The sequence below is a fragment of the Phyllobates terribilis genome, unplaced genomic scaffold (assembly GCF_046119375.1).
Source record: "Phyllobates terribilis strain yellow unplaced genomic scaffold, ASM4611937v1 Scaffold_7__3_contigs__length_470593459, whole genome shotgun sequence".
In the NCBI taxonomy this organism is placed as follows: Eukaryota; Metazoa; Chordata; class Amphibia; order Anura; family Dendrobatidae; genus Phyllobates; species Phyllobates terribilis.
The window spans coordinates 426,975,461-426,993,373 of record NW_027362767.1 but is presented as its reverse complement, the minus strand read 5'-3'; the positions used below and the strand labels follow the sequence as shown (position 1 = coordinate 426,993,373).

Below are 17,913 nucleotides of genomic sequence, written 5' to 3'. Positions count from 1 at the left end.
GTGTCATTCACTCATCACCTACCTGTGTCACGATCGATGGAGGCGAAATAACCACAAGAGTTTAGCCTCTTAACCCCTTACTGCCCAGAGCTGGAGGGGCTTTTTTAGTATGATTATCTATTTATTTTTTTTCCATTACTATTTGCAAAGAAAAAAAAAAAAAAAAGGAAAAAGGGAAATTAAAAATACTAATTAATTAATTAAAAAAATAGAGAAAAAAAACAAGTAAATAGTGTATATATAGAGAGAAAATATTATTGATATATTAATAGTTATTATACATATATACACAATAATGACTATTAATATATTAATAATATTTTATCTATCTATATATACAGACTATTTACTTGTTATATATATATATATATATATATATATATATATATATATGTATATATTACTAAATATATAGTGAGTTACAATAATCCAAAAAGTAATAGTAAAAAAGCAACTAAATAAGAAATAAAAAATAAATAAAACAAACACGGCGATACGCTGGAACATTGGAAAATATACAAAAATAAATATAATGTATTTATATATATTATTTACTTTTTTTTACAACTCTTTGCATATATATATATATATATATATATATATATATATATATAATATTATTTATATAGTAGCAACATATTCCACAGCACAATATTTACAGACACATATATCTATATATCTTTATATATAAACAATTATGAAAAAAAAGTAAGCAATATATATAAATCTATTTTCATTTATTTTTGTATATTTCCTGATGTTCCTGCGTCTCGCTGTATAATATTCAGGCAGTCGCAGGGTCCTTTGTGCGTCTTCCAGAGATGCGATCTCACTCTTTAACCCCTTCCTAACCTGTGCCATCCTCGTACCATCAGTCCTCCACTTTATAACCTACCCCCCCGGCGATCAGACGCCATGTTTAGTGTTCCCAGCTTTCATCTTTTCCTCGCCTTCTTCCCAGAGCCGGAGCTTTTTTCTCATTTTCCCCAGACGCCGCCATCTTAGTGAAAAGTAAACGTCATTCCACATAGTTTAATATGTGATAATAATAACCTGGCAGCTGATTCTCCCGTCCAACAGCAACTGCTGCTCTGACAGGACTGATTCCTGACAGGAATAACCGTTGCTCCCCTCTGGCCCAGACTCCTCCTCCTTTTTTTAACTGGACCAATCAGCAACCGTCTCCGCCGGTCGCTGGGCAAACTTCTCCCTTCAGCAATGAGCTGCGGTATTCACCCAGTAATAGCGTGCACTGCACGTCCTATTCTCTACACTCTGCCTCATCCTCTATATAGTAATAGGCCACCACTGCCTCAGCCCCAATGGCTCCATCACTAACTATACCCCAGCCAGGGTCCTATGCTTTCCCTATACACCATATATAAATAACATTATACACTAATCACAATACATTAACTGTGTACATTAGTACCTATGAAAACAATGCAGATTCATATATTAATATAGTCACCAAAATGTAATAAAACCGTACACCTTGTATAAACACTGTTTAGAGAGGGAGAGACACATGGCAGCCCCTGTCACCCCCTTACAGGCTCACCTATACACCAGATCTGTGAGATCTCTTAAGGACAATGAATGATACGGTCGCCATCATCACAGCGGCGTGTTTAAGGTATCTAGTTGACCATTGTCCATCTATCTAACCGCTTAGATGCAGCAGACTGTGTAGGTTGCAGCATCTGAGAGGTTGAACGACTGGTGATGATGGGAAACTCCTTTTGCGCTTATGCCACCCCTGTGTTATGCATATACAGCACAATACGCTAAATATATAAGCGCCGGGGGGTTATCGTAAATCCCCCATTGTAATGCACATTTTCACTCACTCTGACATTTTTGTGATCCAGCTTTTAGGATGATCCTTTAATAACTATAACTGTTGTCAAGTATGTTAAGCAGCCGTGAACATGTGATAGCGGACAGGCGAACGCTGTTACACGGAGAGTGTAGCGTGCTGCATAGCGTCTGTGTGCTGCCGAACAGCCTCTGCTGGGCATAGTATGTACCGAGCTATTGGCCCATAGAGGTTCCTAAAGGATGAAATCACACACAGCGTTACTCTACTCTAAAGTATATAGCTAAGTCTTGCCACAACCATCCACACAATGGCATCCGATAAAGCAGCCATGTTTTTTTCTGGAGGGTTTTCGTACTGAATTCAACTGTAATACATCTCTATGAAATCAAACACTACAATGTGAACCCTATAATATGCCCATGTGAGGCTGTGGGCTTAAAGTTATTATCCCCAAATTTTTTAACAATTTTTGTTATTTTTTTTACATGGGTGCCATCACAGGGTGAAAAGTGTTTAGTTTTTTTTTCTTATTTTATTCCTACTACTCTCCTGAGTAATCCATCTTTTTTCCATATTTAAATCCGCCATACGGTTCCAGAGATATGAGCCATTTTATTAAGTGCTAATTTTTATGGTCTTTACTAAGGGGGTGTGGTTTACATACTAATTATGTAGAACAGCCTAAAGACACGCCCCAGAGGAACCTGTGAGCCACTCCCCTTTTAAAGACTATAAAAATCATCAGCACTAAATAAGGAGGCCCATATCTCGGGAACCATGTTGCAGATTTAAAAACAAACAAACCGTGGAATACTGAAGGTAGAAGTGGAGATAAAATAAGAACAAAAACCGGCTACTTCTGATCTAGTGACAGGGCGCCTTTTAAGAATAAAAGTGCAGAATGGGGCTTAAAACAATTTAATGAGAAAGTGAAGGACGATTTATGCCCATAATGAGCTCCAATTAATGCCCTTTGGCCGATTATTGGGCCGCGTCGAGGGGCTTTATAGAAATCTCCTACACTCATTTTTAGAGTTTCAAAGCTCTGTTCTCCCATCTGTTTCTGATGCCGGCGTTAGCGTCCGTGCAGTTGTATCTGCGTCCTGAGATTTGATGCTGGATTCCAGCCAGAAAACTTATCAGGATTTACAGAGTCGATTTGTAAATGTGCCTCTCATGGCCGCCAGTACTGATGAGGGCGGTTTCTTCTGAGAACTATTGCGAGATTGGGCTTTAGGATAGGTTTTACACGGTGAGGATTTTTCTGAAACTAAAAATCTTAGGTTGCTTCTGTATCACATGCGAGAGCGAGAAAGTTTACAAACACAATTTGAGTATATAGAGAAGTCCTGTACATTTCTGTGACTAATTCTGATGTGAATGAGCCTAAAAAGGTGAGAAAATTGCTTTGAAGGAAATTTTCATGCGGGTTCTGCTGCCCTATCCAAGGGTAGTGACGGGGACCCCGATACCAGCTTTGGGTTACTTAGTCATCGATATTCCTGAGCTGTGGATGTCACCATCCTGCTGCGGCTGATTGACAGCTTTTACCTTATACTGTGTATAATGCTGCTTTTATACGTCCGGTCTGTGAAACATAGACCGTGCTCGGAGAGGAATACTTGGCCTGACCGCTGGGTCTCCTGACCAGAGTTATCTGCAGCTGCTTGGTGTACTGCTCTGAGCATGGTCCTTGAAACTGGAGAACGCTGCCTGTCAGGAGATGGGGTGGACCACCGCTCACCATCATCATGGGTTCGGGGTGTAGGCTGCAGCACCATGGTTGAAAGACCTCTAGAAAATGACCAGTGATGGAATCTGGGTCTCTGTCAATACTTTATCCTGCGCTTAGACCCATTTACAGGGATTTTCCAGGGACTAAAATTTATTTTTTAAAGGGGTCAGTTGTAACTTTGACTTTTCTGGCCCCTACTACTGGAGATGGGATGAAACGAGTAAAGACCTACAAAGACTCAGGATGATTCGAAACGGGCCCTGCCGTGGATCGGTGAGGGTGAGTTTTCCCCCTTACATTTTTTTTTATCACTGGACAAACTTCTTAGGTCTGCATATATGTTTTCCAAGAGTTACAACCTTGGTTCGGACTTTCTGTTGTTGTGCTGATCCTGTGAGTTGTAGTAGAGTTTACTGTACATTTGGCCTCTAACTTGTGACCTTTCTCTTTGTAGGTTTCCGTCGAGGTCTCAGTGTTACTCTTCAGCCTTCACAATGATTTCCTTATGTTTTCTTCCACTTCTCGTCTTGCTGGACTCATCACTCACGTACATAATTTCCAGCCTTGTCAGATATTATCCTGTAGATCTCTTTCTCGCTGTGTGGCTGGTCTACCTTATTAAAGCTCCAATACTTGTAGCGATATCCAACCTCCTGCCCCGTCCACGCTGGATCTCCTCCCGCTTGCCCTTCGCTCTAACCCTCGGCTTCGCGCCTCCTTTATACCAGACCCTCAGGTTCTTTCTCACCTCTCAGTCTCCCGAGTTATCCTCTGTTTTCTCCAGCTCTCTGCTCTATCATATGCCTCTGCCATTGTCATGTCTGGTCTGGGATCTGATTTTACCTCCTACTAACAAAAAAGAAACTTCCGGCAGAGACGAACGAGAACAGACAGACAGGAAGAATTTTATCAGACTTGTCAAACTTTCGAAGCGGGATTGGCCGTACCTGTCCTCGGCTTTTGTTTTCCTTTTTCTGGCTTTGACATGTAAGTTTTGCAAAACTGTTTTTCTTTTTATGAGATATAACTTGATTTTCTGCAAAATTTCTACAACAGGCAGGGAGTGGAAATTTTTACAGAGCAGAGGGGAGAGGCTCCTGCTGCAGCCATTTGTCTTACAAGAGAAAGTAACTGATCTCCACCTTAATAATAGAGAAACATGGGTTCTTCTATGTTCTGTAATACAGGCTCGTTCATTTTGCTCGTTCTTCAGCCGATCGATGGCATGTGTACACAGAAAGATGATCGGGAATGAGCGTTCTTACGAGCAAATTACTGGCTCGTGTGAAGGGAACTTTGGTTGTCCGATCACGCAACGCTAATTTATATGTGAAGAGGTAGTTGTGTAAAGAGGGAAACTGATAACGGTTAGAAATAGTCAGAACATTTCGACAGGTTGAATATGTTGTTTAGACTAAAAGTTATATGGAAAGTTCTGTTCTTCTATGGAGGAAAGTAAGTATCTTATTGTTTATTACAGTTGAAATGTGGGTTCCTTACTACATGGGTCGGATGATTGACAACCTGTCCAACAATTACAAGGAGGCCGAGTTCCTGGAGGCTATACTTTATATGGCTGTGTTGACCATCTCCAGGTGGGTGAGACATATGGCAAAGTGAGCACATGTAGACTTCTTGGGCCTCATGATTAAACTAGAGAACTCTGAAATTCAAGGTCAGCAAGCAGGCAAATTTCAGCTGCCATTTTTCCTGTGGAGACTTGACTCTTAATGGTTGATATAAGCACTTTTTTTGTGAGTATTAATTTTTTGTAGTGTTGGGCAGAAGGATTTGCGCGGCCACCCAGTCCAGTCCTATGTTGCAGTCTTCACTTCTGTGCCCAGCTATTTGGGTACCACTGTCGCCTGCTAAATCCTGCGACGTCATGTCGTGCATCACGCCACTCAGAAAGTGCTTGAAAGTGCAATAAGTACCCAGGATGTCGGGCACAGATGTGAAGACTGCCGTGGAGGACCAGACTGGACGCCACACCAGGGAAGAGCAATCCTTCCTGCTCAGCTCTACGTTTTATGCATGTTCCCATCGTGGTAAATTCTTGCCGAGTTATTCCTGGGACAGACATTTACTATTGCTGTACTGAACATAAATACAATATACTCTGAATGGCCGCTTCATTAGAAACACCAGTCCTTTCATGATTAGAGCTGAAATGAAGACCTCTTCCTGTCAGGGTGATTGAGGTGAAGTAATAATGTTCAGAAGGTTTTCATGGTCCACCATAGCGCCATTGATACATGTAGATGGATGAACACACCCTGTCAGGCTGATGGAGGTGAATAATGGTGGAGGAAGGTTTTCTTGGCGCACTCTGGCTCCTCTGATACCTTTTGGTGAACAACCCCTTTCAGTCAGACTTATTGAGGTGGAGTATTGATGGACAAAGGTTTTTTTAGTACATGTAGATTTGACTGATGCTTGTGGATTAATGACCGCTTCCTGTCAGGCAGATTGAGGTGGAGTAATGGTGGGGGAAGGTTTTCTTGGTGCACCATGATGCCCTGATACCTGTGGATGGATAACGCCTTCCTGTCAGGCTGGTGGAGGTACAGTAATGGTAGGGAAAGGTTTTCTTGGCATTTGCCACTGATACCTGTGGATAGACATTTGAACAGTAGGACTTACTTCAGTATTGTGTCCGATCATCTCTTCGTGGCAGCTGTTTCCTCTATGGCAGAAGGACAATGCCCCAAGCCACATCAGCCATATAGTCTTGGGTTGCTTACAGAAATATTGCAGTGAGTTTTTCTTTGTTTCCTGGATGTTAAATTTCCCAGATCTTAATTCTGTAGAGCATCTCTGGGACAAAGTACAATGGGCCGTTGACAGCCTGTCAGTACCTCCATCTAGTGATCCAATCCACATGGCCGAAATTCCTGCAGAACGATCACATCAACAAGTGGGATCTCTGCCACCAGGAATTGCTGAAGGCAGAAGGTCTAACACACTACTAGATGGGTGTCAGTAATAAAGTGGCCATTCATTCTATAAATATTTCTACATGTGTTTTCATACAGATGTAATACTGGATATTGAGACTTACCTTTCTCTTTATTTAGCACTATTTCTGCAGGCTGCAGAGGAGGACTCTTCATATTCTCCATGTATCGTCTCACCAGACGTCTGCGACGTCTCCTTTTCCGTGCGTTCATTAGACAGGACATTGCCTTCTTTGAAACCACTAAAACTGGTAAAGTACGATACTGTAACTTGTGAGACACAGAACCTTGTATACACACATGTCCTATGGGCACTGCTATGGGGGCAATCATTGTGCCTAACACTCTGTAAGATGATATTCGCTATCATGTTCTCAAAAAGGCTTGAGATTAGAATTTAGAATGTTTGTGTTCTTTATTGTTATTGATTTTAATATATATCCTACTATCTATCTATCTATCTATCTATCTATCTATCTATCTATCTTCTATCTATCTATCTATCTATCTAGTTTTGTTTGTATATAATGCAGTCAGCTGGTCATTTTTCTGTTTTTTTTTAGGTGCATTAAATACATGGCATATATACTGCAGATGTAAAACTAAAAATGACCTTCCTCACATTTTGCTTTTTTTAATTTGTTGGAGATAGATTTTGAGAAATAATATTTTATATCCTCCAACAGAAGCCTCTGATACATGTGACTACATAGACACCGAGTCGCGGACATCGCCCAGTGAATCCCATTGTAACAAAACATTTAGCCTGACTTATTAAAATACCATTTTTATTCTGGGGTCCCTATCAGTCTACTCTTTCCTAAAAGGCAAAAATAATAAGGAAAGCCCACACATATCAACCCACTGTATGGCAAAATCACACACTTACGACTTATGCTGACTGTAGGGGACAGATAAGTTTGGCACGTGTATCATAGGCTTATGAATCAAATGAAAATCCACAGCGATCCCTTGATCACAGCCAATTTTAAGCTCATATTCTATATGAACATTTGTGACTGAATTTAGTAAATTATAACTTTAAGTTTTACAAAAAGTTAGGCCTCGTTCAGATGTCAGATATTTTGATCTTGAAGAAAAACTGACTGAGTTTCATCATTTGCTTTTAGCAGTTTTTTTGGTCAGAATTTTGTCAGAGTTTGGTCAGAGTTTGGTCAGAGTTTGGTCTGTGTTTGGTCAGAGTTTGGTCAGAGTTTCATCACTTTTTCTCTGATGAGAAAAAAAGAAAAAAGTTTTCTTATCTATCCGTCCGTAAAAAATGGACACCCCTTGGATGACATCTGAATGTGATTTGATATTTTCATGGACCATAGATCTTCATTGCCCAGTTTGATCCGACACTCAGAACGATATCAGACGTGTCTCCACAATTTTGCCTGGACTACAAAATTACATATGTGAACAACACAGATAGCACTCGTATGTGAAAAACAGACCTGTGAATGAGCCTTTAGAAATAAGTTAATGCACATTTTACTCTTCACTACAGGTGACGTCTCCTCTCGACTATCAAATGACACGTCTCTTGTGAGTCGCTCTATTGCCGCCAATGTGAACATAACCCTGCGGACATTGATAAAATGCGTTGGTCATTACCTCTTCATGTTGTCTCTGTCTTGGCGTCTTACACTCCTCACCTTTGTGAGCATGCCACTAATTTCCATCGTTCAGAGCATATACAACAAATATCACGAGGTGCGTATATGTGCGGGGACAGATCACTCACTGTATATCGTAATGTAATGGACAGACAATAACGATTTCCTTATGGGTCTATAATCATTGCATCTAATACTATTGATTAGATTAAAAATGCCTAATTGTTTAAGGGTAAATTGACAAACTGTAGATTTGGTGTGGATTTTCACAACATATTTGACATCAAAATCAGCTTCAAAATCTGCATGTAATGTGGATTTCATTGTGGATTTGCTATAAAATCAGTAACAGAAAAAGTCTACAGCCTTCATTTTTCATCATACTTTTTGAATTAATTTTAGCTGCTCATTTTCGTTTTCGTTACCATCTTTAGACAATTGGGGTGTGGTCGCAGAGTGTTTTATGTGAATTGTGAAGCAGATCCGCTTCGAAATCCACATAAAAAAGTATTCAAGGAGTATTCTAAGTTGTTTTTAATGTGGATTTTGAAGTTGATCAGTTTCAAAATCCATGTTAAAAAACCGAAACCTCTGTGTGAACGTGCTCTTTTTAGGTCTCATGCACGTAGTCGTTTTAGGGCTCCATATCATTCAGAGCTGGAATAAAGCTCCCATAAAGGTGCATAATCAGAGCAATAAAGACCATGAGTAACATGTAAAATACTCAGAATGCATAACAAATGCCAGCAGAACCTTCCCACAATGTATCGCAGTTCTGAATTGTTTTCAACTGGATGACGGTATTTTGGAACATACCCTTTTGACCACAACCAACAAAACCACTGGTGTGAAAAAAGGAAAAAAAGTTTATAGTGATCCCTTGCATTACTTAACACAATTTCAGTCATCTGAGCTACGTCGTGAGCACACAGGCAATTCTCAGGAAAAGAGACCAAGTACTATCACAGTTACTGATGATGATTATGCGGCTCCTGTCAAATAGTTATAATATAGAAGATGGAAAAATGTTTTTACTTGAGTGTTTTTTAAGTATTCCTTGCACAAATATGCATTTTCAAATCTACAAAATTTACTGACTCATTTTTTTAATTTCTCCTCTCAGGATCTTGTGAAGAAGGTGCAGGATTCGATTGCCAGGTCTAGTGATCTCGCAAAAGAGATTATTGAGTCGGTTAAAACGGTGCAGAGTTTTGCCGCTGAACAAGAAGAAGTGAAGAGATATGAAGCGTCCCTGAAAAAGACTCACAATCTGCAGATGTGGAGGGACATGACCAGAGCTCTGTATCTCCTGTTAATAAGGGTGAGGAAACATGTCTTATTCCTGGTGCTTGCATTGTGTGTGACGAGATGGCTGCAAATAAGCTATTAGCCTATATTCACACTTGTCGGATAGGACACGGATTTTGACTTGGCGTTTACTGTAGAATTCGAGTGAAATCCAACCACAGTCTACATCCCATTCATGGGAAAATACATGTTCTACATGGAATAGTAGAGAATTGACCCCATTGAATGATAATTGGCCTTGTCCGTGTGCGGATCCGCGGCAGTGAGACGTGCAAATCCACAGAACAACGGGAGCGGAAATCGATACCTGACCATCGAATTTCTACTAGAGATTTTTGCCCCTTCATCAAGAAGAGCCTTTGTGAGGTCAGACCATGATGATGGGGAGAGGCCGGGCTCACAATCACTATTCTTGGATGAAGTTGTAGGCTGGGCTCTGTGCGACCAGTCATGTTCTTCCCCCAAATTCCCCCAACCATGTCTACATGGACCTTGTGCATTGGGCACAGTCATGGGAACAGAAAAGGGCCTTCCCAAACTGTTCCCAAAAAGCTGTAAGAATTAAGATGTTCGTTCACTGGAACTAAGGGGCCGAAGCCGCCCCCTGATAACATCCCATAGCGTTATCCTCCACCATCTGTACAGAGGGCACAATGCAATCAGGGGGTAACGTTCTCCTTATCTTCAAAATTAGATGTGTTCGTGGCCACAGCGAGAGAAAAACGACTTAAATGTGACTGATATCTGTGTTGATAGTAGTGATAATCTGTGTGCCCTGATGATTAAGACGCTTTTCTTCCCTTCAGATCATCAATCTGGGGTCGCAGGTTTCCATGTTATGCTATGGACACACATTAATCCTTGAAGGAGAGATGACCACCGGGGCGATGGTGTCCTTCATCATCTACCAGATGGAGTCTAGCGACTACACACGGGTACGAGGCCAAAGAAATCACAATGGTGCATGTTTTCCAAAGGCTATCTATATATATACAGTACAGACCAAAAGTTTGGACACACCTCATTTAAAGATTTTTCTGTATTTTCATGACTATGAAAATTGTACATTCACACTGAAGGCATCAAAACTATGAATTAACACATATGGAATTATATACTTAACAAAAAATTGTAAAACAACTGAAAATATGTCTTATATTCTAGGTTCTTCAAAATAGCCACCTTTTGCTTTGATGACTGCTTTGCACACTCTTGGCATTCTCTTGATGAGCTTCAAGAGGTAGTCACCGGAAATGGTCTTCCAACAATCTTGAAGGAGATCCCAGAGATGCTTAGCACTTGTTGGCCCTTTTGCCTTCACTCTGCGGTCCAGCTCACCCCAAACCATCTCGATTGGGTTCAGGTCTGGTGACTGTGGTGGCCAGGTCATCTGGCGTAGCACCCCATCACTCTCCTCCTTGGTCAAATAGCCCTTACACAGCCTGGAGGTGTGTTTGGGGTCATTGTCCTGTTGAAAAATAAATGATGGTCCAACTAAACGCAAACCGGATGGAATAGCATGCCGCTGCAAGATGCTGTGGTAGCCATGCTGGTGCAGTATGCCTTCAATTTTAAATAAATCCCCAACAGTGTCACCAGCAAAGCACCCCCACACCATCACACCTCCTCCTCCATGCTTCACGGTGGGAACCAGGCATGTAGAGTCCATCCGTTCACCTTTTCTGCGTCGCTCAAAAACACGGTGGTTGGAACCAAAGATCTCAAATTTGGACTCATCAGACCAAAGCACAGATTTCCACTGGTTTAATGTCCATTCCTTGTGTTCTTTAGCCAAAACAAGTCTCTTCTGCTTGTTGCCTGTCCTTAGCAGTGGTTTCCTAGCAGCTATTTTACCATGAAGGCCTGCTGCACAAAGTCTCCTCTTAACAGTTGTTGAAGAGATGTGTCTGCTGCTAGAACTCTGTGTGGCATTGACCTGGTCTCTAATCTGAGCTACTGTTAACCTGCGATTTCTGAGGCTGGTGACTCGGATAAACTTATCCTCAGAAGCAGAGGTGACTCTTGGTCTTCCTTTCCTGGGGCGGTCCTCAAGTGAGCCAGTTGCTTTGTAGCGCTTGATGGTTTTTGCAACTGCACTTGGGGACACTTTCAAAGTTTGCCCAATTTTTCGGACTGACTGACCTTCATTTCTTAAAGTAATGATGGCCACTCATTTTTCTTTACTTAGCTGCTTTTTTTTTGCCATAATACAAATTCTAACAGTCTATTCAGTAGGACTATCAGCTGTGTATCCACCAGACTTCTGCACAACACAACTGATGGTCCCAACCCCATTTATAAGGCAAGAAATCCCACTTATTAAACCTGACAGGGCACACCTGTGAAGTGAAAACCATTTCTGGTGACTACCTCTTGAAGCTCATCAAGAGAATGCCAAGAGTGTGCAAAGCAGTCATCAAAGCAAAAGGTGGCTACTTTGAAGAACCTAGAATATAAGACATATTTTCAGTTGTTTCACACTTTTTTGTTAAGTATATAATTCCACATGTGTTAATTCATAGTTTTGATGCCTTCAGTGTGAATGTACAATTTTCATAGTCATGAAAATACAGAAAAATCTTTAAATGAGAAGGTGTGTCCAAACTTTTGGTCTGTACGGTATGTATATATACGTATATAAGCAGCTCCATACACTGTGTAGTGGCCATTCTCGGGTACTGCGACCCTGGTCCTATTGAAGTAAATGGGGGCTGAACATTAGTACACAAGACTGGCAAGGATACCCATGGTATGGAGCACTGTCACGTTTCACTGGTCTTGACCTTTTTTCCTCCTTTGCTTTTCAGAGCCTTTTTCACATGCTCAGTGAGATAACCCATTCCGCAGGAGTCGCCTCCAAGATCTTTCAGTACCTGGATCGGGAGCCTCAGATCTCCACATCGGGATCACTTTGCCCAAACGATTTACATGGTGAATTTGAGTTCAAGAACGTTACATTTTATTATCCATCCCGTCCAGATACCCCGGCTGTGCAGGTGAGTGTGCACAACACAAAACCACACAACACCCTGTATTTTCTACACCTTACATAACGACAGCTATCCCTCCTGGCCCCCCCATACAGGTACACACTCAATCCATCTCTTCCCTGACATCTGCCATTATGTGGCCTCCATACACATTGGACAGACTGATGTCCCTGTGGAGTCCTCCAAATTTTCTCTGATGTGTATTCAGGCCTAACTAATGACTCTTTTAGCACAAGACCTCTTACCAGTGTCCTTAGGAGAGGTTATTAACATCAGATCGGTGGGGGTCCATCACACAGGACCCCTACACCACTCATCTGTTATTCACTGCAGCGGCCACTTTTGACTAGCGGCTGCTCTGCAGTATCCAGTAGCGGCTGCTACACATTGCAACTCGATTCAAGGATTACTTCCGTCCGCTGCCGGTGCAAATAACTTCTGACTGGTGCGACTGCCGAGTGTCGGACGCACACCGATATGATATTGATGATCTCTCCTGAGGTCGTATAATAGTGGTGGAAAACTCCTTCAAATGAAGAGCCAAAAACTACGACTGAGCTGAGCCCAATGATCCCACTCACTATAAAGAGTCGGCATTCCCATCATATTGGCCGGTTAATGTGGCGTGTACCGATAGAGCTCATGTTGAATAGAAATAGTATTAGGTGGGCCCCCATAATGAGCCATGTATGAAGGCGGCTAGCTGACTGCGCATTTCAACAGCCAGTTGGCTTTGTTAGACAAAGGGGCCGGCTTAGCTTTCACATGAGCAGTCAGTCGCCCCCTCACACACAGCTCCGCCAGAATCTGAGATCCGGGCCCCTTTCTGATGTTCTGAGTCTTCTCATTTTATACGTCACTTTGACACCTCACATACTTTCCATACATGTCCTCTCTTTCATTGTCTCTTGATTATATTCATCCCCTATCATTTATTTTATGACCCACAGGACTTATCCTTCAGTCTTCCCCCGGGAAGCGTCACCGCTCTTGTTGGACTCTCAGGAGGGGGTAAGACGACCTGTGTGTCCCTTCTGGAGCGATTCTACGAGCCCCAGAGCGGGGCAATCCTTCTGGATGGGAGACCTCTGGCCGAGTACGACCATCAGTATCTGCACAGTAAGGTAGGACCAGATATCCGGAGCATCGAGCGCACATGAACCTTCAGCAGCTGACGGCCATCGATTGTTATATATTAATGTTTCACGCTATGTTCCTCAATGTGACCGGAAATCCAGAATATTGTCCACTCCCAGGATCACCTGCTTTATACCACTTATTTCATGGAAAATTTAGAAACCTTCATACTTTTACATGTGGATGATGTTACTTATTAGTATATGCTTCATTCATACTATGTTGTATGTTTAATGCTCCTTTAATTCTGGGGCTCATTCATTACAATTGTCCTACAGGAGAAGCTTAGCTCCATTACCACCATCGTCACCAGTATCGGATCGGTGCGGTGCTGGGTGTCACCTGCTTCGTAGGTCTCGTAGCCACAGGATGTACATTGTGTACGGAGCCGGAACAGCTAGGTACAATGTGTTATGGCCGTCCTCGGCTGCCAATAAAGTGAATATGATCTGAGCTGCAGTACCTGTGAACGGCCATAACACGGTGTGTGGAGCTGTGCTGTTCCAGCTCTGAACATTTTATGCTTGACAAACAGCTTGGTGGTGGTGCGGGATGTCAATCGCATATTGATGATCTGTCCCAAGGAAAAATCATCAATTTCATAGTTCTGGACATCCCCTTTAATAATAAAGTAACTAAACTATTTTTTTATTTAATCATTGATCAGTCTTTGTAAAGTTATGAATTTTTTTCATCTACTCCATTACTTTATTTTGCTTCCTTCTGTCTTTATCACCACGCTGAAGGTGCTGTCTTGTCTGCCTAGTTCTTGCAGTCTTGGAAGCTGATTTGACCTGTAGGTTCAGCAAAGATCCATTCTCCTGTGTGAGCGTCTCTGCTGCCCCCATCTATGTTCAGACAGGAATTATACTGACTATAAAGGAGCAGAGAACGGATCTTTGCTAGGCCTGCAGTACAAAACAGTTACCAAGACTGCAAGAACTAGGCAGACAAACAAGCACTTTCAGCGTGGTGATAAAGTCAGAAGGAAGCAAAATAAGATAATGGAGTATTTACAAAAAATCATAAATTGACCAATAACGAAATTAAAAAAACAAAAAAGTTTAGTTACTCTTGAATAGAGATGAGCGAACCCGAACTTAGAAGTCCGGTGCTAAACTTCGAACATGGACTTCACCCGGAAGTCTGTTGCAATGTTCAGAGTTCCGGGGGAAGTCTGGAGAGTGAGAGAGAAGGAGAGGGAGAGAATTTGCCCACTCAAAAGTTTGGGCCCCATTGTTTTCAATGGGGTTCAGGTTCTGGTTCAAGTTTGGGTACAGTTCTGGTACCCAAACCAAACTTTGGTATAAAGTTTGGGTCGGGTACCAGAACCCGAACTTCCACGGGTCTCCTCATCCCTACTCTTTAAGTATGTTAATGAGATATTTTTAACTGTAAGTGGCTGCAAACAATATACTGATAATGTTCCCTCTAGGTGGCGCTGGTCGCCCAAGATCCTGTTTTATTTGCTGGAACAATAAAAGACAACATTAGTTACGGACTCAACAGCAAAAGCAACGAGCAAGTGACAGAGGCCGCAAGGAACGCGAAGGCTGAAAACTTTATCAGCGACCTGGACCAGGGCTACGATACAAGTCAGTGATATCAGCATTACATTCCACAGCCGAGATAAAAGATTTTTATATATTTTTTTTTTACTTTTTACATTTTATTTTTTACTGTTTATAATAAACTATCATTACTATGGTACATTGCATATAAACACCTTCCTGACGTAGCAGCACTTGCTGCGTTGGGTCTCCATGTATGGAGCAGGCTCTGGAGCTGCGATATACAGCCGGCATCTGCCGTTAGCAGCAGCGACCAGAGCTACCTCCGATCACTGCTGTATACCTATTTACATGCTGCTGTCAATCACTGGTGCCATTGTCACATTCATAAAAGTCCAGTCCATCAAAATATAGAATTAACGAACCCATAAAGAGAAAAAAAATGTTGTTTTTCATACATTACTTCATTCACATTACTGGCCACATATCTAGAGGTAGGAAGTTGTCTCGGATCTGGAGGTCCCATGTACATTAGGTTATCCGATCCAACTTTTTGGCCAAAATCATCAGGTTTTTACCATAACTCTTCTACCCCTTTAATACAATATTGTGCAGTATTTTTACATCTGACATTTTTAATCAGATTATTATTATATTATTTGATACAGAAATGCAGTTTCCTGTTTCCACAGATGTTGGAGATAGCGGGGCTCAGATGGGGGCCGGGCAGAAGCAGCGCATCGCCCTCGCTCGCGCGGAAACCTAAGTTACTTATCCTGGATGAAGCGTCTAGTTGTCTGGATGTAGAGACTGAGCACGAGGTGCGGTGCGACGCCGGCTGTATTGGGGGGATGTGATCTGTTTCTCTCCGTCATTACCATCTGTCTCCTCCGCAGATCCAGCAGTCTGTACAGAATATCCCCGGCCTCTCACTTCTGATCATCGCCCATCGGCTGCGCACGGTGCGAGATGCGGATCAGATTCTGGTTCTGGACGGAGGTCGGGTGGTAGAACGCGGAAATCACAAGGAGCTGGTAAAGAACGAGGAGGGGGCTTACTATAAACTCCTGAAGAATGGCGACTGAAAGTAAAGTAGAGGAATATGGAGGAAATATTCTATAGATGAGGACGGAGAAGCAACGCCACATAAACTATGCACATGTCCGTGACACGTGATGTAAAAGTCACCGTCATCTCTTCCATCTTCGCCAGCTTTGTTAGTCCGCTCCTTTTACCTGCTGCAGCTTTGACTTAGGTCTCGTTTACACCAGTAATTGTGTAAGGAAATAAGCGATCCGATGGCAGATAAGGATTTACAGTACATTGACGAGAATCGTGCAATAAATTGTTAATGTGCCGTCACGTAATCATTGACCATCGTTCACACATTCCATTTTCCCATGCGGAGCCGCCAGAGACATAGCTCTCGTGACGCTGGACCTGCCATCTGCTGGGTGTCTTTTTGGCTTTTCTTTAACATACAATGACTTTACCCCATTATTCCTTGTGTATTTTTTATATTATAGGAAATGTGAGAGATTTGTAGTTTTCTTGAGAAGTTTCAAAAACTTGGGCTGGAAATACACTTGCAGTATTTGATATTACCCAAACTGTTGAAATCACTCTTGGCCTTGGATCTAAAACTGCACCAAAAGCCACATTTATGACCCTAACCTTAAAGGGGTTATCCGATGCCGCTCATTCCCACATTACATGTGAACAGTGCCGATGACGTTACGACCCGCGCACCTGAGGAGACACGTGCACATTACCCAGATGACCACGCAAGCGTGCGGGTCGTAACTTCACTGGTGCCGATCACTTCCAATCCAGGATAACCCCTTTGAGGAGTCCACACACCTTAGATATCGATCAGCCGTTACCGACTCCTTCATACACATGAATATTTGGCTTGGCCGACTGTTTATGTGTTTTCAATGGGGAGAGGAGAGAAAAGAACTATATACAATGCACTCGTGTAGTGAGCCATCACGTGGGCCGATACAAGCTGTCCGGGGTGGAATGATCGGTTACATGGCCATATTGTCTCCATACAGTTGCCTATAATCGGCAGCACATCCTGATTATTTTACCACATTACCCATGATTATTTGCATGCCAACATAAACGATCCAAACTATCAGCTTTACACACATCGATGGTTACAACAAGCTTTTTTATGAATTTTTGCCAATTACCCGCCATGTGATTGGGTTTTGAAGGGCAATTTTTTTTTACTTAAATACAAAAAAATAATAATTTTTGCAAATAATTGCACTGTTTGGTTTTAACGGGCTCTTTGTTTTTTGGCACATTCAACTTTGATGAGGTCTATAAGCGCAGAAAAAGACACGTAAAAAAGCTAAAATCTCTCCGTCCGATCGTCATAAGGGGACGACTGACTGATTCTCAGATGACTTTCTGATGCCAGAGACTATAGAAGGCAGACTATGCAAAAGTGTTAATTAACCCCAATTGCAAAAATGATTATTTATTAGACCCTATTACATGCATTTAAGAAAATAAATGTCCCCAAAGGAGAATCACTACTTTGAGGAGGCCTTCAGGAGGAATATTGCACGCAGTGATCCCTTGTGCAGCACAGGCACCGCTGCTATATCTGAACCCAGCAATAAAGAAAAAGTGTATGTCCTCGTATTTATTTCCTAAAGGACCTTGAAACAACTTTAATAATTGACCTGTTTGATCTCAATCTGTATTGTTTTATCACTGAATACAACATCTGATATTTTCCAGTATTCAGGTTTTTCTAGGTTTTACATTGCTGAAAATGTGACAAAAAAAAAATAAAAAGTTGGAAAAAAGTTTTGTGT

The 17,913-nt window shown here is 41.9% G+C and overlaps 2 protein-coding genes across 9 annotated transcripts in view; one reads left to right on the top strand and one right to left on the bottom strand.

Moving 5' to 3' along the window:
* Window positions 1-1,155, bottom strand: part of TAP1 (transporter 1, ATP binding cassette subfamily B member) — a 26,226-nt gene extending 25,071 nt beyond the window's left edge. For 2 of the 8 annotated variants that reach the window (XM_073641916.1, XM_073641917.1), the window contains exons 1-2: window positions 1,054-1,155; window positions 23-138 (exon numbers count right to left, since the gene is read on the bottom strand). The gene's annotated coding sequence lies outside the window, so the exon portion shown is untranslated. Of the gene's footprint in view, window positions 1-22; window positions 139-895 lie in introns of all 8 variants that reach the window. The other 6 variants (XM_073641913.1, XM_073641914.1, XM_073641920.1 and 3 more) reach the window with 5 other exon arrangements.
* TAP2 (transporter 2, ATP binding cassette subfamily B member) overlaps window positions 1-17,913 on the top strand; it is an 18,294-nt gene extending 381 nt beyond the window's left edge. Inside the window, 12 exon segments of the mRNA XM_073641921.1 lie at window positions 4,012-4,544; window positions 5,038-5,152; window positions 6,635-6,765; window positions 8,025-8,230; window positions 9,257-9,454; window positions 10,248-10,376; window positions 12,249-12,437; window positions 13,382-13,555; window positions 15,004-15,163; window positions 15,772-15,832; window positions 15,834-15,900; window positions 15,976-17,913. Of these exon segments, the coding sequence (XP_073498022.1) occupies window positions 4,052-4,544; window positions 5,038-5,152; window positions 6,635-6,765; window positions 8,025-8,230; window positions 9,257-9,454; window positions 10,248-10,376; window positions 12,249-12,437; window positions 13,382-13,555; window positions 15,004-15,163; window positions 15,772-15,832; window positions 15,834-15,900; window positions 15,976-16,164 (2,112 nt within the window). The 5' untranslated portion in view covers window positions 4,012-4,051 and the 3' untranslated portion in view covers window positions 16,165-17,913.